Here is a 20,919-nt window from a genome sequence, read left to right on the forward strand (position 1 = left end):
CCGCCTGCGTTCAGGTATAGTTCCGTGAGGACTGAAAAGAAAAAGGTGTGTCCTTCTAGGCCCCGCCCACAAAGACGTATCTACAGGGGGAAGTTCTGCAAGCTTCGCAGTTGAACAGAAAGGAGCCTCTTGTCTTCACTGCTTTTCTGAGGTTCATTTCTATATGAGTAGTGAGGTTTTTAAATCTCAATTTCTGGATTTAATCTACACTGAAAATGGCCATTCCTGCGGCGTATAGTACGTCTACTCTTAGAACCGTAAGCGTATCTTCAGAACCTGGTATGACGACCGTGGTGTCGCCGACCCAATTCGGAATTAATGGAGGAGCGACCTTACGCAAACTTAGCGCCGTTAACGTCGCGGGAGCCCCGTTGTCACCTGTGCAGTACGTTAACGGCGCCGTCGATGGGACCATACTTCAGGGAAACGTGCGTTACCTGGTTCCTGTTCAGAATGCAACGGAGTCCTATGTCCTAGTCAATCAAGCGCCACGGGTGGTATCCCCTGTCTATCTGCAAAACCTCAAACACGTCAGCATCACCAGCACAGAGGAAGTGGACAGTAGCCTACAACAGGTGAGATTTAATCTATTTGTTAACCTTTTTAACTTTCTACATTATCTTAGTTCAGATTGCTATAAATGTGAATATTGTATTAAGGGGAATTTAGACGGGCCTATAGTGTCCCGGTGGCCATCACAGTTATGTGAACTTCTTTTAACTCATTCAAGTTTAAACAAACTACAAGACATTCCAAAAAATGTCAGTTTTTGCAGGCAGTTGGTAGACACTAGTATTTTTTTGTGAACAATTTCACAACCACAGTGGTCTTTAAAAGCTGTTTTAATGGGTTATGAAGTCTGTATTATACATATTCTACTGCATGACAAATGATGTTAATATACTAGTGCTTCCTGTTGCATTTAGAATAGCAGTGACAAAACCTCATCAGTGTTCTGGCCAACGCCAAGTCCTGCAAAGAGCCCTGAGCCCCCCGAGGTAGGTTTTTGTCTACCATCACTTTGTCAGCCTCAAACATGTTCACCTAGTTTAGCCAAATATCACAGAAATACTTATGTATGTAATAGATTTATGTGTATTTGCAGTTGCCTTCCTCTTTCTATTCAAATTCCTGCGCTCTGTGCCTATTTCCTTTTGCTGATCATAGTACCACTGGATTATCAACTGGGTTTTATGAGCAAACTTTAGTCACAGTGTGACTTTGAGTGTGTATTGGTGGAGTTTATGATTTGGAGGTGTAGAGCAACAGACCTGTACCTGCAGGGTCTGTTGAGGGTGTGTCACACTAAAGGAATAGACTCTTTCATTCCCACATAAAATGGTGTGGGAACACCCTTTGTGAACTTGGTTTGTAATAAACTTACTGCTGGGTCCTAAAAAGAATGGAATATGAAAGGCTAGTTGGAATTTCTAATCTCTACCTTGGAAGTAGATTGCTTTAGACTTGACGACAAATTATGAAAATAAGTTGATGTATAATGTTTAAGGATTAACACACTCACATTCTGTGTGTGTGTGTATATATATATATATATATATATATATATATATATATATATATATATATATATATATATATATAATAAGGTTTTCATTCAGAACTTTAGACATATTTGAAAATTTCCTTAATACTGATAGAAAAGCATTGTAGGCTGCCTCGTGACACCAAGAGCATGCAAAGTTGTTTTCAAAGTAGAGTGTGGCTACTTCTATCATAATATTTGTTTAACACAACATAATCATGTGTTATGTCACTGCATTATTTCATTGTAGTAAAATACAGGTGTGTGCAAACACCTTTTGACAGGTAGTGTGTCAGATCAGTGAGCTTGTGTCTGGCAGAAACCACTGTAGGCAGTATACATGAAGCATTTAATATTAATTAAACTTAATTGGTCAGTGCTTAGCGTAGATTGAGCCCTTTCCACAGTAATGATCTGTTTGCCATTAGTGATGTGTGAACACCACACAAACAGTTTTGATGCTGCAGAACTTTAGGTGGTTTACAGTAATGCGATCCATATGGAGATTCATTATAGTCAGGGTTTTCCTAACAAGCCTGATAGCTCTTTGTTATTTAGTTTTTGCCAGTTCCCACTGAATTTCCACTGAACCCTAATCTTATGACAGGCAGTAACCTGGCAGGACAAACACAAGATCTTGGGTTGCTATCCCACTTTCCCTTAACTATCCACTTGTCCTTCAAGTGCCTCAACTCACTAGAGCTATGCACAGACATGTTAAATGTACTGTGCTATGAAGATCAGATTGCTTCATGGTTGCCGATGGCTAATAATCTCATGGACACTCTTCTCCTCAGGCCTAAAAGGTGCTCTGACTGTAAAAGTGAGGTGTACTCATGGAATCTAAATGTTAGCACAAACACCGTACCTTCTCTCATGATGCATAAAGAGGATAAACAACTTATGGCTCTACCTCATTTGTTAGTTTATTACTGGTCAAAAGATAGGTGACAACCTGCTCTGTGCATTAAGAGATTAGATATTTAATTAGTTGCACCCTTTGTAATTTGGACCTCCAGAAACTATGTTTAGAACCACCCATTGTTTCAAATGGGTGATGCATCAATTCTTAAAGGCTGCTTCCTCCCACATGAAGCACTGACATACTGCTATGTTTATTATTCACTTGTGTTACAGAGGTGAATAGGTTAAAACCAGATTTGTAAGCAGATTGTAATTTACTTTACAAACACTGTAAATCCCTGATGATAATCATCTTGTGGCATAATACTTAGACAGGCTGGGGCAGGTGTGGGGGACAGCTCTACGCTGTTCCTCTCACATGAGTGTCTTTTTGGACTGGCTATTGAGGGAGCTTTATTTTTCCTCAAGCAACATGGAATACATTGGCTCTCTCATCCCACATGCTGGACACAGTAAAGAGTAAAATGACACCGTTTGGAAGCACTCAGCCAGGCTGTCTTTTGATGTTCAGTGCATGGTACATGCATGTGTATTTGTGTATTGCAATAGTATTCCGAACATTAGCTGTATGAGTAACTTTCTAGCATAATGTAAACGCAGAAGAGATTAAAAGTAATCTGTGTTTAAATAACTATAATTACATGCTACTCAGTACTTATGAGCATCATTAAGTGCTCATATATTTTGCTGTTTGGTTATTGTGGTAGGACCACAGTGATATTTGAGAAGCAAGCATGAAGTGATCTGTGTGAGTGCAAGCAGCTGCGCATAACTGGATTTTATGGGGACCAGGGTGATGCAATAAACCTTAATTGTAATGTGATGTCACAGCATCTGCAGGAAATGGTTTTTATAAAACTGTACCTGTTGATGGTCCCACCTGCATTCACAGAACCTCATATGCAGTAGCAGATTTTAGGTCATTTAGTAGCAAATAAGACAATACAGGTGCTAATAAACTAATTTAATCCTAATAAATTAGCTAATGCTATTCAGATTTTTATTTTTTTAATTTTTATTTATTTATTTTTTTTACTGTGGTGAGCTTACTGGTTCATTTCAAATGAACCTCAAGTTCATTTGTGCTTTTGGAGGAGGCCATAGCAGGTGTTGTCAGATTAATCAAATGCCAGAATTGGGAGAACTGGAGGGGTTTCAATTATACACCTGCAGGTGGAATATCAAACAGAACAACCCAGCTCCTCGTCTCGCTGCAGGGGGACATTCTGATACGCCAAGTGCAGACACATTTGTGTTACATTCCTCTCATACACACTGCCTAATTGGAGGCCTCTTGGTGAACTTTTCTGGCTTGACTTAAACATAAAGTTGATCTGCAGTTCAGTTAATGGGCATGTGTGATGTTATACACGATACATTTTAAAATGTGATTTTTACATGATCATGGAAGTTTTTGCATTGACATTTATGCCTGATCATTATTCTGGATGGTCTGGATAACTAGGTACAGTAAAATGCCCAGAATACTGCTAGATTTAACCAACTGCTAATATGGACTTTCATGAGTGGGTGTTTTCTGTAATTGCACTGCTCTTCTGTGAAGGACTGCCAAATATTTAATTTCTTAGTCTTAATCAATATATTAGCCATTTATAAAAAAAGACATTTGTATATTGGAGCTTTCTTAAAGTTGTGATCAAGACCATTCTCAGAGATACTTAATGAGTGTTCCATTGGTGTTGTGATGAATGATCCAACAAGGTCAAAAACATTTATTAGCCCTAGTATGGAATGAGAAAAGTCTGTTTGCTAGACTTTGGTATGGCATGATTTGAAATATTTATGATGATGCTAATTCACCTGCAGCTAAGTCCAGGTCGAGTGTGAGCAGCTGTTATTTCCCTTGTAAATGAAGAGAGTCCTCATTTTAGAACATAGATGGCAAAGCCCAAACCTGTGGCTGTCAGCAGTTTGTAGTTCTTGCATATGCAGGGCTGCACAACAGGGGCAAATTACTATATTGTAATTACCAATTTAAGTTACAGCTTGCAACATAAAAGCACATTGCTGAACCCTTGATGCCTTGAAGAGACATGGTTCAAGATCAGTGTGATCAGGCATTATTTTAAGTGAAACTGGTTACTTTTATTGGACCAAAACAGACATCAGATCAAGTCTTCAATAAATCTGAATTGTTTACAGCATGCAATAAATCATTTGCATTTTGCAGCCTTCCATATCAATAATATTAGTCTAGAGCCATTGGTATTTCTGCTTCATACAGTTATTCTTTTCTGACTCATGGAGGTCACTGTTAAAGATATGAAAGGCACCTTGGAACCTTTCAGCTTAAATATGGTGACAATAGTTAGTCTGAGTATAACTAAGTAGACTTTTATTTGGAATTTCACACTGTCATGAGGTTTTTGTCTGTGGCCAGTTTTAGATGAAAACAACACTCAGAATAGTGTTAATCAAGAAAGAAGGAGATCATTGACAAGCTTATGTAATTTAACTATAGGATATTTATCATTCTAATAAGAGGGTAGTTTTGGTTTTAAACCAAGGGTTTTGGAATTTAGGGTTCTGGTTCCTTAAATTCCTTTTAAGGGTAAAAGTTGGTCTTGTTGTGAAAGAGGCACTATAGTGTTGGCACTATAGTGTTACAGTGTGAAAAATTAGCTCTCTGCCTCCAGTTTGTCCCCTCCATTCAGTGCAGTCAACAGTAATGGCCCTTTTATTCTTGCCTTGTAACTGAGATGCACTGGGCCCACTCACTGACCTATTTCTGCCTGGTCTGTTGACACAGAAAAGCACTCTGGCCAGTGCTCCAGCCTAGTGATCATGTATACATGTATACATTGTCTCTTTATATTATTCAAAAGAATAGTCATGATATTTTTTTTCTGGGCCCGGATCCAAGTTGGGCCTGGATCATTTTGTTCCTTCCTACAAATTGGGCAGATGGACATGGCAAGAGTTTTATGTTCTGTATCTCAGTAGCTGCATGGAAAGATGCTGCTGTCTGGCTCCAATGAATGTGAAGAAAAAATAAAACAACTAGTAGGTTAGCGCACAAGATGCACTAAGTATGCACACTGCACAAGGCAAGCTGGTTAAAGTGCAGTAACTGTCTGGCACATGTAGTTATTCCTCGATGACCTGTAGTCTGAAATTTGCACAACCTAACAATGGCTGTGTTGCCTCCTCCTGTTTGCTTGCAGTAATTTTAATCAGCAGTTCTGGCCAAGAAAAGCAATGATTCCTAAGCACAGTAGTAGTGCACAGAACAAATACAAAGGTGAAGATGGAGCCCCAGCTATTAGCACAGAGGGGCAGATACTACTTTTGTACTGAGTACTGTAAAGTCATTACTGAGCAAAATATGCATGAACAGTTTGGGTAATTATCCTTTCAGGTGTGTTGACTCTGACTTTTTCCAAACCATTTAACACAAGCTGAGTCTTGCAGTGCAGGGGAGGTTAGTCTGGAGATGCATGTGCACATACTTTAAAAAAAAAAACTTACAGTATAGCTTTTGAAGGGCTGTGCTCTGATTCAAAAGATGGAGGGGTGGAGCGAATGTCCAAAGTGCATGTGATGAATGAATGATTTACCGACTCTGAGATGGAGGAGCCGCTGTCTTTTTCTAAGCATACTCAGCATTTAATGCAGCCCTTCGCTGTCACCCTCCAAAAACATCTCTGTTTATATCTTGGCTTTGTCTATTGCTGTGATGAAACCAGTTTAGGCACATGATCAAGACTAAATCCACACAACCTGCTGCCAATAGTTTTCTTTCTGTTGCGGAATGTGGGGAATGTTCTCTTAACACACCCCTCCTGGGAAACACCTGTTTCTATTCCACACCCAGATTTTACAGGGGAATAGGCTGGTGCTGAGAAAGTGAACAATGCTCACTGTTGATTGCCATGTAATACTTTACAGGTTTGATAAAGCAATAAAGCACAGCATTGTTGCAGGTAGAGGGGTGATGACAAACTGAGAGGGAGTTGGCTTGGAAAAAATAACCGTCCTGCCATTTTTACTATGACACTTAAGATTCTAACTAGTAAGCTAGAAAGGCCAAACTGTCAATTAAAACTTTATGGATTTCTGCTGTTGTCAGGTCCATATAAAACGGAACTACCAAACTTTTAACTAAACTCAAAATGTAGTAACTTAAAATGATTTTGCTCACATTTCAAACACAGAGCCACCAAACCTGATCATCTTAAGCTTTGTGCGCTTCTACGCTTTTTGCACATTATCTATTTTATTACTTTAGGTATTTCTTTGTCTTCCTTTTATATCAAGCTGGACCTGATATGGTATCGCTGATTTACATACATATTCCTTCTCTATGTTTTATTTAAATTTCTCAGGTTGCCAGTTTTAAGGCGTCGTTTCTGTTTCTAGGCCGCCTTTATTTTTGAATACTATCCGCTTGTTTGGTATGCGAAAGCGTTTACTCAAACTCAACGCCGTTATCGTCTAATATGGGGGGCAGAACGCTCGTGCATTGGGGTGTTAAGCCTTTACCCGTGCGTCGCAGCGCGCTGCTTTGGCGAATGTATCCAATTTAAAAGCGATATCTTATCTTAGCTTTGCCACCATGATGGGATTATAGTCTGATCACAGACAAGTCGTACAGCCCTTGAGCAAGTCCGCATTGGAGGCGTTGGTCCTTTGATACCTGTCGCTGAGTTCAGTCGCTGGGTGAAACTGCTTCATTCGCACAGCCCCGTGGAATCCGGTCTGACTGCTTCTGCCACGCCCTAGCCATTAGTAGCGCGGAGCTGAGCAGATAGAAATAATCGCCCTTAGTTTTGTGTGTGACGCCAACCCCTAGTTGTGTTAAGATAGCGGTTTTGACGTATTCTTGTACCTAAATCAGCTTCACCGTACTTTCACCTTTTGGGCTGTGTTTTTAGTATGCACCCCCCCCCCCCCCCCAATAATTTCGTTGGTCCTAAATTGATTAATCTTTTATAGGTTTAGTGGTACGTGATTAAAGAAGAGTGTTTTAATGAGAGAGACAACTGAAATGATTGATGGTGGAAAGACTCCTAGTCTGTGATCAACATGCATAGTATATTAAATAACAGACATTTAAAAGTCCCGGCCTGTACGACTGAGCAGCCTAAAATTTGCTTGTTGTGTTTTTGTGTAAACGCAAGACATGGTTGTTTAGACCATCAAGCCTGAACTGCCCACAAGACTGCTGACGATAGCCACCTTTACAAAACGTTCTGCTCCAGTTATATTCCTCAACAAAAACTGTGTGATTTATTTTTAAACATTTTCTGTACTGTTTCGGGTAAAGATGTAGAGACTGAAATAAGACCAGTTCTGTGGCCCCGTTTTTCTTCACGTGAAACATAGTGATGAGCTTAATGCCATTGCTTGTTAGGATACGTTGGCTCTTGAATGTTAATGCTCCAGCAATTTCTTTTGTTAAGTTTTTTCAGTGCATACATGTCGGGATTAGACGCCCACAGTGTCTGTAGCTACGGAAGCATTCTGGTCCGTGGCTCCATGGCGCCTTCTCATTCCACTCTCTTGTTGTCCAGCACGAGGTCATCCACAGCAGCAACAGTAGCAGCGTGCACGAAGTGTCACACGTGGAAGTGGCGAACCGTGTGAGGTCCGAGTTGCTACAGCAGAGCGAACCGCAGGCCCAGCTCGACACGCGCTTCTTCGGCGAGCTCCTCGCTGAGGTGTACCGCAAGAACTGCGACATCCATGGCTACATCTCCGAACACGTGGCCAAGATCCGCGGACGGTAGGGGCGCACGACAGAGCGCCTGTCGGGCAGAGACCTCGGCCGGTAGCTAAATGTTCACAGGGTGTTCCTGTTATGTTCTGTCTGAGTTATACACGCATGTGTTGATGGTATGTAAGCACAAACGAATTGAGGGAACACTTGTGCAGAAAGTTCCTTTCAGAAACAAAAAGAGCCAGTGATACTGGGTAGATCAGAATTAAGTGCAATGCATTTCTTGCATTATGTACTAAATGCAAGCTTTATGACGCGACATGCTGCAATATACCCGTTTAGAAAGCTCTAATAGACCAGGTCTTCATTCTTTGTTAAAGATTTGAGATCAGGTGATAAAACCAATTAGTCCCTGACACCTGAATGTCAGAATCCCTGAGGAAATGCATAGTTCTTAGCATCTCAATCACAGGTACTGTTAATCCGATTAGCTAAGGAAATCTAATCTATTTCATCTAAAGGAATATAATACAGACAGTATATTCATTTGTAAAAAGCCACACCTTTTGAGATACTTAAGAAACCAATTGGAGCATTTGCAACACCCAAAAACTCTCCCTCTTCCCAAAAACGTTATAAGATGGTCAGTGATTCACAAAGCAAACACAATCCCTGACAGACTGTGCAGTGGTTTTCTCACTGGCTGCCTTTGTGAGTTTGTTTAGCACTGGTTGTATACTTGCTTCTCATGCTCTGTCTTGTCCTGTCCCTCAGAAAGCACCTGCTGGATCCCACCATTGATTACAAGGTAGGGAGTGGTTCACCAATTACACCTATTACACCTCAAGGGCATGTATTGGGGCTTGCTGAGGTCCTCGATATTAGTCATTCACCTGGGAGACAGCTGAAGTTCATAAGCAGCACAATTTGACAGCAAAAAAAAAGTCTATGTAAAGCTATTAGTTGCTGTTCTGAAGACTGAAGTTGTGCCAGGGAAAGAATTCCATAAATGGAGGGTGTGAGCATATGTGTTTTTTTTTTTTGTGTGTGTGTTGTTCTTGGAATAGGTGGAGAAAGATGATATAGAGGCCCTCATTCCTAAAGGCTTGTCAGAACTGACCAAGCAGCAGATACGCTACCTTCTACAGGTGTGTGTGAGTGAGTGATCAGACCCTGTCAGGCTGTGCATTGGTGCAAAAGGCCAATACTCCTTTCCAACCCCACCCTTTCATCAGTCAGCTCCACCTTTAATTTCCTGTAGAGTAACATTAACGGTTTGTTTCATCTTGATAGTTTCACTCCCTCTTTCTCTCGCTGTATCACCTTTTTTTCTCTCTAACTCTCTTCCTCCAGACACGCATGACTGCTGAAAAGACCATGCTTCTCCTCCTTACCACCTTTAGTAGCCTGAGAGAAGAGCTGGTACACCTGCAGGAAGACCTGAGGGTGAGCGCGCCCCCTCTGTCCTGCTGCTGTCATAATCACTAAACCACCTAACACTCAACATCTAACATTTAGTTCTAGTTATTGCAAAAACACCCTGCAGATTTAACAGTTTCAGTGTTTCGGGCCCTGCAGGCCAGTATGTTGGTTTATATCCCAAGAGCAGTAATTAAAATGTAGGCCCAAGGTAACCAGCAGGTAATTAAAACCAATCTGGCAAACTAAACGTAATAATTGTTTTCCTGTCATGAACTTTAGATTTTATATCTTGACATCCAATGATATATTTGATAACATTGATATCAATATCATTATATATTATTATGTTAAATATAACTGCTTTAACCGCAGTACTGGTCCGAGGTCAACACAATCACATATCCTCATACACAGTACTGTGTCTACACTGTAGTAATTCATGTTGCAAGAAACTACCCGAGAAAGTGCATTTCCCATATTATCTGTGGTCTTGATACAGCAGTTTCTATTGTTATCTACTGGATACCTGAGGTTTTCATTGTGTGCGTGTGTGCGTGCGTGTGTGCGTGCGTGTGTGCGTGCGTGTGTGCGTGCGTGTGTGCGTGCGTGCGTGTGTGCGTGCGTGCGTGCGTGCGTGCGTGTGTGTGTGTGTGTGTGTGTGTGTGTGTGTGTCTGCATATGACCCAGGTTGAATTTCTTCTGTCAGTTTTCCAAAAGTTTTATGGTATACTTGTTTTTGAAGTTGTCTAAAAAATGTTACCTTGCTTGCGCTAAGACAGCCATGTTCATAAAAATTAATAATCTTTGCTCATTTGTGAAGACATATATATATGGGAAAGAGCAGTGAGTAAATAAGTTAAGTTATGTATTTACTATTTCAGTTTCTCAGATACACTGCAGGGGCATTTCTAAGATTTAAAAACATCTGGGGCTTAGGAGAAAACATCTGGGGCAAGCACTGAGGTCCAGAGTAATCCTTGTGTATTATGATCTTTAAAAGCACTGTGGTCCAGAGTAATCCTTGTGTATTATGATCTTTAAAAGCACTGAGGTCCAGAGTAATCCTTGTGCATTATGATCTTTAAAAGCACTGAGGTCCAGAGTAATCCTTGTGTATTATGATCTTTAAAAGCACAGGTCCAGAGTCGTGTATATTATGATCTTTACAAGCACCCTTACAATCACATTTATTAACATCTTATCCTGTATTACACAATATCTGAGGTGAGGTGTAACTACACTTCAGGGTCCAAAAAAATAGACCAAACAAAGCAAATTACATAACATGAACTTTTTAATGATCTATAATAATTGGGACAATTCTAAACACCCACAATGTGCTTCTTTGAATTTTATATCAAAATATTTCAATCTTTTCATGATTTTATCTTTACAGACATGAAGTCTAGACATGAAGTTCCCCGTTTCCATTTTTTCCTCCATGTAGTTCACTGCTTGCTCTGACCTTTGATCTGCTGTCCATTCATCCTGTCTGTGGTTTGTTTATATATGGAGTTATATTTGCGCATACAAACATACACTCATTCAGCATAACAATGTGCTACAAAAAAATTATATTTTGGACATTGCTTACTATATAAATGTTTTTCAGTCAATGAAACTATCATATGGTTCCACAATTGCCAGTTGCAACGCAGCATTTAAAAGTCTTCAACAGTTTGAAACGTTTCTGCTGTAGGAGATCCTACCAGTGAACTCGCTGATCGTCTTTGTTCAAAAACCTTTTTTATTTCTCAATTAAACATGTCTGAAAACAAATGAATAACAATGAACAACATTTAACCAGCTTGCAGTCTAAATAGGTAAGAAGTATTACGGAGTCCGCTCTGTATAATCTGGGTTTGGTTTCAAAAAACGGTCAGTTTAGTTCCCTCTTCCTGATGTCTGCGTAGGCGGGTTTGTTTCTCAGCCGTCTATTTAGTCACCGCCCACAGATTCCTTGTAAAACTTTATGCCCCCCCCCCCCCCCCCCCGCCTCATAACTCTTGGCCGTTAATATAAAAATGATACGTGTTCATGTGTCCTAATGACAAGCGTTCGTGACAAGTACGTATGTTTAAACGCAAACCGCAACTGGTTCTGTATCACTTAGATTTTAATGCAATTTACACTAAGAAATATAACATTGGCTGCCCACCTATTAGAGCATAAGACAGCATTAAAGTGCTGTTTGCTTGTGTGTGCACATGCAGCGCTTGGAGAGTGAGAAAGAACACCTGGAGCGGGACCTGAGCTTTAAGGCCGACCAGGCGCTGCAGTATGACCGGCTGCTGGACGCCGTGCGGGAGAACAACAGGCAGCTGCAGGTAGGGGGCGCCAGAGCTACAGCCTGCATGCGTGCAGGAGCTAAGGTTTACCTCAGAGCAGCAGCGTACACGCGCTGCATCGTGATCACCAGGTGTTTGTAGTTTGCTTTCTTTGTACGTTACTAGTAACCTTTTGAGGTTTTTGTCCACTAACATTAAAAGAGCATAACTGCAATGTGTCATTTTATCACGTTTGCTTTTGATGCAGTTATGTAATTGCATTTGTTGCTTTGTGAATTATGAATCGTCAATACATAATGTATATATTTACTTTTATATTCAATGTGCATGTATTTACTTTTACAGCATTTAGCCGACGCTTTATCTAGAACGACTTTCATAAGTGCTTTCTAGTCATTTACTCATACTTACATCCTAGCCAGTACAGTAGGTTAGAGTCCAATATACCAATGATCTAGGCATCAGCAGTGATCCCTGTATTTCAGTAGTATTCTAGAAGTACAAAATACATAAGGTCTATTTTAAAGAATGATCAGTGTAATAAACAATAAGTACAAGAGTTTGTTAGATAACATCTGTAATAAACGATACCCTACATTAAGTACTAAATTAGTGAGGCAATATAGGAGCAGCGCCAGTTGTTGTTTAAATATTCCATGAATAGATGGGTCTTCAGTCTGTGTAAATATTATTTACTTTTTAATATTTAATTGTTTAATACTATGTTTATGTTTTATGGGAAATTGTGAAATTCTTTAGTAGTCAAGTGAATGCTGAACTTTTAACAGATTAATAATATAGTTAATTCTACTTGGGATTGATTTGTGAGGGACATGTACTTCATGTAATGCATTATTTATATACTGACATATTTCAAAGTATTTGAAACGTCATATACTATTAAGGAAAACCTATACAGTACACATTCTTATACAGTACCCTGCCAGAATAGAACAGTAAATGTATCCTTTTTGTATCAATGCCACTGAGTTACAGCTGTGTGTTCCCATTCAAAGGCATCACTGACACATTACTCTTCAAAGATGTCCTGATATTCGCACAACCATCTATCCAAACACACCTTAGCTGCCTTGCAAATTTGTGCATCTAAAGAGGCTGAAGGAGCCATCATCGGCATGTTAAAGGCATGTTGGATCATAATAAATGCGCACTCGTGTACGACAGCTTATGTGCCTCTCACTCTCTCTCCCCTGTCTCAGACCTCCCTGAAAGAGAGCAGCTTGGCCCAGCGCTCTATGGAGAGCAAGCTGCTGAGCTGCCAGAGCACAGACTCCAGCAGGGACTTCCGTATCAAGGAGCTGGAGGGCACCAAGCTTGCCCTGGAGCAGGAGCTCGAGCTGCTCCGTAGGAAGGTGGGCTTCCTCTCTGTCCAGGGCCTATGGGGGCCACCTCTGCCTCTCTGTCTGGGGCCTCTGGGGGCCACTTCTGCCTCCAGGGAGCAGGTCCTCAGGGGTTGTCCTCTGCCATGATAGGCGTGGCATACTCAAACGCCAAGCCCCGTCAATCATACACCATTGCTGTGCCTTCATTTCTGCCTATTTTCTTAGTGTCTATTTTTGTAAAGGCATAGAAATGTCCTCCACAGTTTTAAATGCCACTCTGTGCTCTGTGTGCACACTGCTAGAGCACCGCTTTCGGGAGTGTCTTTAGTGCCCGTGTCCCTATGTATGTTTCAGCTACAAGGCCAGTGCAGCACCTCCACTGTAAGCACCAAGATGCAGGAGATGACTAAGCATTACGAGCAGATGTTGAGCGCACTGAGAGAGGAGAAGGACAAAGAGCTGCAGACCATGCGGGTGAGGAGCTCCAGCTGCCGTATCTTAGAGCCGTCTTTCCTCTGGGATCCTTTTCATTCTGATTATATACAGAGGCTGGAAAATAGGTTTGGTTCGCAGTGTTTTAAAAGAGACAAACTAGAATTTCACATTTTGCAGTTTTACATGGTTATGAATTGGACCCAGAGTTTATAATACTGATTAGTGTAGGAGGTTTTGTGTTCATTTAGAGCTGAGTCACAGCTAATTGTGTCTCAGGAAAAGTTTAGGTTCCAACCTTCTGTCTGTCTTTCTGTATTTGTGTGTGGGTGTGTGTGAGACAGTCTCAGGTGACAAAGATCCAGACGGAGCGCTACAGTGAGCACTCCAACGATAGGAGCCTGCAGCTGAAGATCACAGAGCTACTGAGCAAACTGGAGCAGCGCGAGTCTGTCATTAGACGCCAGGAAGAGGTTTCTCTCTCTCTCACACAGACACACACACACAGTGAGCCTGTCTTTTGGTTTCATTGTCCATATGGCCAAAGCAAACCCAGCCACGTCAAGTTTTTTTGCTGAAGCTTTTATACTTCATAGCTTTACACCTTCATTCTTTTGAGGATGAGTTGTGGAGCTGTCACAAGAAGCAGGCCTTCCAATTATGTTGTTTTTGCATATTAGCTAGGTAGTACTCCCTGTGCCAACTCAGCACGTGCCACACTGAAAGAGCTCGCGGCTCATCGCCTACACTGTTATTCCGGGTACTTGGAGGATTTTATTATAGGGATTTCCTATGGGGAAAAAAACACTTGGGAGATTATAGCAGTTTCATTTCCACTTGCATATCTTGGTTTTCTTGGGGGTTAATTTTTATGTCAGTTTGATTGAGAGCTCTTACCTTTCTGCCAGCTGAGAGTTCTCCCCTTCGTCTGGCTTCTGAGTTTTTACCCCTGGCATGTACCCCCAGGATCTCAGACGGCTCCAGCACGACAGGAGTGATGTGTCCAAGAATGTCACCAAAACTGTTATCACCAAGAGGTGACTGAATGTGTGCGCGCGTGTGTGTGCGTGTGTGTGCATGTACGTCTGTGCATGTGCGTGTGTGTGTGTGTGTGTGTCATCACCACACATGGAAATGAGTGGATTGTTTGTGTGTGTTTTGAATACTACGACTGTTTCTAAAATTTTAGCACGCGCAAAGCTGTTGAAGCAAACATGGTTATCTAAACTCTGCTTTCCTCCTTAATGCTTCAGATACAGGAACCAGTACCCTATACTGGGCCTGCTGAGTGATGATTACCAGGCCACATCACCCGTCAAGGAGGCCAAGACCATCATCATCGAGAGGACGGGAGAGATGATCAAAGAGGTAGTGTAGACAGTGACCCTACAGTGTGTTCAGTAGACAGCTAGTGTAGACAGTGACCCTGCAGTGTGTTTAGTAGACAGCTAGTGTAGACAGTGACCCTGCAGTGTCACTGTGAGTAGAGTGTTCAGTAGCAAGGTAGTGTAGACTACCTCACTACAGTGACTGCAGCATGGTCATGTTGATTACATAGGGCTGGCGTCTTGCCTAACAGGAAGTGCTGTCTTTAGCTGCAGTCTTGATAATAATATAGTGAGACTCAGTTTAAACTTGGCTTGTCTTTAAACGTAGATTCATATTTCAGTTTTATTTGTTTGTTTATTTTGGCAGCACCTGGGGTAGCTATAAAAAACCCTGCCTCTTTATCCATGGGTATGCTTTCTTACATCACTAGATGATTACTTGTTCTTCGCAGCTAACCATTACAAATAGCAGGATTAGAATGACATAAGGGACATTTTATTGCTGATTCTACCGGTACGATTTCAAACTGCTGTAATTACTGCTCCAATTATGACTATATGGCCCACACTAGGCCAAAACTGCATGATGGCATTGAGCGAAAGTCCTTCCCAGTGTGCATGTGACAAGGACTGTAACACAGTGCAATAAAACAGATTTGCTCAATGCAGCAAAATGTCACTTTAATCAACACATGGGGCCAAACTCAACAACCCATGGAAAGCTAGAGAGTTGTCATACTCAGTTGTAGTTACTTTTGAATGTGACATATTAATTGCACACAACCTGTTAAAACCCACATGTCACGTAACACAAATTCCTCCAGGTCACTGCAGGCATGTTCTGACACTCAAGCAAAGCGTTCCTAACATTTGCATAAAGGCTTGGTGTCAGGTGCACTTTGAAAATATTTCTCACCGTTTTTAAGAATGGTATATAGGTCTATACTTTTCTATACTAAACCAGTTTTTTCAAAGAGTTCAGCAACATGACTGTTTTGGGTCAGAGCAAATAGACCCTACAACTCACAGAGTTTTTGAAGACTGTGACAACACTTGTAAAATGTTTGTTAATTGAGCCTGTCATGAACACTGTGTTTTGTTCTGTTTTGGCCAGGAAATCATTACCACGCCCTAAAGAAAATGCTTCTCTCTGACAGGAATGAACATGCAGAAGATCCAGAATTTGCACCAGTGCCTGTTTGATCAGCTCTCCTCTTCATAATCCTCCCTTCTTCTCTCTCTCTTTCCCTCCTACCCACTCTTTCTAACTGCTCCTTTTCTCCTCTTTTCTTCCCCCCCTCTCTCTCTCCCTCCCCCCCTCTCTTTCTCTCTCTCTCTCCCTCTCCCCCTCTCTCTCTCCCTCCCTCCTCTCTTTCTCTCTCTCCCTCTCCCCCCTCTCTCTCTCCCTCCCCCCTCTCTTTCTCTCTCTCTCTCTCTCTCTCTCTCTCTCTCTCTCTCGCTCCCTCTCCCCCCTCTCTCTCTCTCCCCCCCTCTCTTTCTCTCTCTCTCTCCCCCCCCCCCCCCTCTCTCTCTCTCTCTCTCTCCTGCATGCTCCCCCTGCTCCCCTTTGCATGCTCTCCCCCACTCCCCCTTGCTCCAGGGCTTCATAGAGTGGTGGTGGTCTCAGCCGGAGATTATGAACACTATGGTATTGTGGGAGTGGAGGTGCTTAAAAACTGCAGCTCATTGGTGTGAATGTCCAAAGCATGTTCAACAGCAAATTCAAACTCATTTGGCAGCTTGCAACACTACCAAACCACACTGGACTTAGGAACGTACCTACACGTTCACCAGCTCCAGTAAAGCCAAGCTAACTTAGCATGCTCAGCTAGCATTCCCACTAAGGGTTGGAGACGATGTCGTGCGTAGGGCACTGCAAGCGATTGGCAGTCCTCTTCTTGCTTCGAGCCACCACAACCCTACCAGCCTCTGGTCGGCACTGCTTGTAAGCATGTATGTAAGCAAGGGCAATAAGCACTGTATCGAGATGTTATCTGTATCTTTGCTTTGGAGATATTATGCGATGCAAAGGCTGTATGACTTAGTTATCAGTCTCAGCTACTTTCCTGTATCATTTATGGTAACGTGCTGTGTTTCTGGTTATGATGTATTTTATTTCATCCTTCTCTGTCCTAGAAAACAATGTTAAATGGGACACAGATATAGGGCTATGTAAACTGGTGGTGGGAAATAATACCATGTACCAACAGAAATGTTGTTTTTTTAATTTATTATTTTTTTTATGGTGGTTAAAATTGCATGTGGCAATGAATTGATTATAGAAATGCAGCAAGCTAGAAAATTGGGTTAAGGAAAATGCTGGTGTACTAAACAATAACAAAAGTAAGTTGGGGTTTTTTTGGTTTGTTTTTTAGCGTTTTGCATGCTGAAATTACTGATTGCCATCTAATCTTTTTTTAAAAACAATTTCCGTATTATATTTAACTGAGAGAAATATTTGGTTCAGTCAAAATAATCTGAGCAATAAAAGTTGGCAGCTAGTGCGCGTTGCTAACCATTCCGTTAGTTAAATCCCGAATCAGGAACCGTCAGAACAAAACATCTGAAAGCAGCTGTTAACTTTTAAATGATGTGTAATGTTAAGTACAGCGTTTGGACGTGGCTGTGTGAAATGGCCTCTTTTAGCAGCTCCAAAGCCTTTTGTACCAATTCCAATGAATTTCTGTGGGGTTTTTTGTGGGATTCATTAAATACGCTGGAACCAATACAACTTTTACACAGGGTGAAAAGCACTCTCATGGCAGCCACTGAAACAGCTGCAAGAGGACAGTTTTGAATGGCGGTGTCGCTATTGGTCTGGAGATACTGCTGTGTGGGAAGGTGCCTATCGAATTGTTCCTCTGTGTTTGAGTTTATAAGCACCTTTTCTTGTTAGGTCCTGCTGTGAAGGCAGAAAAAACAGCATCACTGGACTTCCAATGACCACTTCCTCCTATCTTATAGCACTCTATTGCGACAACCCCATTTTCACAGAGATCATCACTGATATGATTCTGAGCAACATGAACCTGATTTATTAATATTCATTAATATATTGACATTTTGCAATTCACAACCACAAATAAACATCCACTGCATGTCTTTAATGTATGAAAGTGTATTTGTTTTATTTTATTTTTTGTTGTGTGTGTGTGTATTCAAAATAAATAGTACTTGGGCATACATAAACTAATAATTTTGTCTATTTTTATTGGAAAATATTCGATTTGGAATGAGTTGAATCGGAGCTGTGTTCAGAAAATTTTCTCTCACAATAACTTGTTCGCTGGTTTGAGGTTGACTTCCACCATGTTCATTATCTGTATGCTACACATCGCTATGGGCCCAATCTAAAGGGGCCTGATACAGAAGTTAACCACCAGGGGGCGACACACCCTTATACATCTATAGTACAGGACAATGAGTGAGCAGTCTTTCTATCTGCATGAATGAGGTCATTATAACTGGCAAGGCATGTATGGTTGGCCACCATTTTGATTCATTCACAGCTCTGGGTCAGTCTGCCACCCATCCACTCCCCTCTAGACTCAACAGCTCATGTGTCATGCGGCAGTGAAGTTAAACACATCAGTGAAGCTTTGGTAATTCATACGCAGGAAGGTTTCAGTGGCAAAGAGAGTTTTATTACTTAAGCAAGTTTATTAGATTAAGTTTATTAATTAAAGTAGTGCACTGCAGTAATTTTGGATTTATTTTTAATTTAAGGAACAATTTTTCAGAATGACACTTAACCTCTGCTGCGTTCAAAAATAATTTATAAACAACCGACCAAAACAAATGATATGGAGTGCTCCTGTTTTTGATTTGAAGCTGTAAATCCACTGTAATTCAACAAGCCCTAGAACCGGTGCCAACACCACCCATCACTATATCCCTCGTCCCTTCTGATGCAAAAAATATTAGAGGGCTCAAGTTTGCTTAGTCAAAGTTTCTCTCTCTCCCTCTCTCTCTCTCTCTCTCTCTCTGTGTGTGTCTGTGTCTGTACTGGGCTATGGGAGAGCAGTGTATGAGTGGAGCTGAGAGGCGAGCAGGCTTAGTAATGGGAAGGCATTGATTATGGTTGATAATTCAGGGCTTTGATGTGGATAATGCAGCCTCTCTCTTCCTGCACTGGCCATGCACTCCCTGCCCCTGGGGCCACAGAGGATATTGGGTTTACAGACACTGCGTGCTCTCTCTCTCTCTCTCTCCTTTTCTTTCTTCCTCTCTCTTCTCTCACTCGTGTTCACTTGCTCCCATTATTGTCATACTATTCCATCACAAGTGTCGTGTTGTACCCACTTATTCCTCATGAACACACTTTCTTGCGAGGAAGTCAAAGTTATTTTATTTCTGAACCTTTCTGCACGCTGACGGGTAGTGATCCACTCAGTCGAGCTTTCTATTGCGCTCATGCTTGGGTGCTCTGTAAGTGTGTACGCACACATCCACATGCTGCATCATGTGTGTGTGTGCATTAGGATCCACAAGACCTCTCTCCTGTGTAAATCATGTGTCCCATGTTTTTTTCCTCCCTCTTTTCCACCACCGTGTCTCCACTGTATTTATTTAGTTGTGTCTGTTTGTGCCTGTGTGTCAGGAATCGTCTGCTTACTATTTCTCTCTCTCTCTCTCTCTCTCTCTCTCTCTCTCTCTCTCTCTCTCTCTCTCTCTCTGGCTGTTTTTCCCATTTCCCACTAATATTGATTCATGGGACTACATGCAGTCTAGCTGGACAGAAGCTTCAGGGACCAAAGTTTGTCGTTTTTTCTCCCCCTGCTTCAACTAAACAGATTGCTCAGCTATATTTCTGCACTTTGCATAAAACAGAACGTGCAAATGACTCATGGTCTTCCTCACTTTCATCATCTGATACTTAACTTTGTGGTGGACATAGAGGAGGTTTCTGACCATGTTAAAGCTTTGAGTCAGCTTTTGCTCACTAGGTGTTGTCTTCGAGAGAGAGGGAGGGAAGATGGGAGAGAGTGGTCTTGCAGAAGTGCTGTCTGTCCAGGTTCATATTTCCCCACTCCTCACGCAGCACTTCAATAATTAATATTCATAATCGCATATCATGTCAGCAGAACACCCACGGCTTCCTCTCAGAGCGGAATGATCGGATCACCTACATCAGGTTCCATCATCACGTCAGTGTATGTCTATCTTGTTAGACCACATGGCTCCGGCTCCGGCTTTACCATCATGCAATGTTTGGCTCGGGGTGGGACGAGCATCGGGCCCGTTTTGATTGACCTGTTGCACACAGCATTGCCAAAATCTGAAATGGAAAGAAAGAAAAAGCTAGTTTCTCTGGGAGGGGGAGATGGGAGAGGATAAGAGCTGTGTGGCGCGTGTTACCCCCCCCAGCAGTGGAATTTGGAGTAGAGCTGGGGCCCCCCTGCTCTGTGGCCCCTGTCGACCCCTTTACCCCTATAACTAGGGCCCCTGTTGAGGGTCGCTGGAGCTCCCTGCTGGACACACACATGCACACACATACTTCTGACATCAAGACCCCTCTATCACCAGTAAGAGCCAAGTATGCCCTCGCAAGCATGACCTCCTCACCATTGGCTGACTTTCTCTCCCACCCCTCTCTTAGGCACTTTTGCCCCTCCCACTTTCCTTCTCCTCCTCTGAGTTTCTAAAAGAACCTGCCTGTCTGTCAGTCTCAAGTTTGACAGGGGGGGGGGGGGGGGGCTGAGTTTGACATTTCCCATGTGTCAATCTTCTTCTGTTTTTTTCAACCCCATGTCACCCTTTGACCTCTCAAGTGGGTAAGACGACTAATCTTATCTCGTTTGTTTTCTGGTATCTCCTCCTGATCTGTTTGGTCTGGTCCATCCACTCACCAGAACTGCGATGGACTGACAGGAGTGCAGACTCTTCGGTGTTTAGGCTTTATGAGTGCTAGTGGAAATGTTGATGTCTTCAGGTCCTCCCTCTAGTCCTTACTCCACCT

General features: G+C 42.0%; 1 protein-coding gene across 2 annotated transcripts; it reads left to right on the forward strand.

Annotated features, from left to right (window-relative positions):
• Positions 1-98: 98 nt before the first annotated feature.
• Positions 99-18,149, forward strand: pof1b (POF1B actin binding protein). Of its 2 annotated transcripts, none has more exons than XM_035527345.2 (13): positions 99-575; positions 927-998; positions 8,002-8,213; positions 8,922-8,955; positions 9,215-9,295; positions 9,501-9,593; positions 11,783-11,896; positions 13,078-13,230; positions 13,555-13,674; positions 13,977-14,105; positions 14,599-14,669; positions 14,886-15,000; positions 16,075-18,149. In XM_035527345.2, exons 1-13 carry the CDS (start codon positions 216-218, stop codon positions 16,093-16,095), a joined length of 1,575 nt encoding a protein of 524 aa, XP_035383238.1. In that variant the 5' UTR covers positions 99-215; the 3' UTR covers positions 16,096-18,149. The 2 variants fall into 2 exon arrangements, with proteins under 2 accessions (XP_035383238.1, XP_035383239.1); XM_035527346.2 differs by having other exon boundaries at positions 16,118-18,149.
• Positions 18,150-20,919: the final 2,770 nt, after the last annotated feature.

Source organism: Electrophorus electricus, chromosome 8 (genome assembly GCF_041902795.1).
Source record: "Electrophorus electricus isolate QZ-2024a chromosome 8, ASM4190279v1, whole genome shotgun sequence".
In the NCBI taxonomy this organism is placed as follows: Eukaryota; Metazoa; Chordata; class Actinopteri; order Gymnotiformes; family Gymnotidae; genus Electrophorus; species Electrophorus electricus.

Excerpts from the sequence above, each read along its gene's own strand:
- pof1b (XM_035527345.2), top strand. The coding sequence starts at position 216 with ATGGCCATTCCTGCGGCGTATAGTACGTCTACTCTTAGAACCGTAAGC. Across the intron at positions 8,956-9,214 it reads ATCCCACCATTGATTACAAG|GTGGAGAAAGATGATATAGA; the intron begins GTAGGGAGTGGT and ends TTCTTGGAATAG. Across the intron at positions 13,675-13,976 it reads AAGAGCTGCAGACCATGCGG|TCTCAGGTGACAAAGATCCA; the intron begins GTGAGGAGCTCC and ends TGTGTGAGACAG.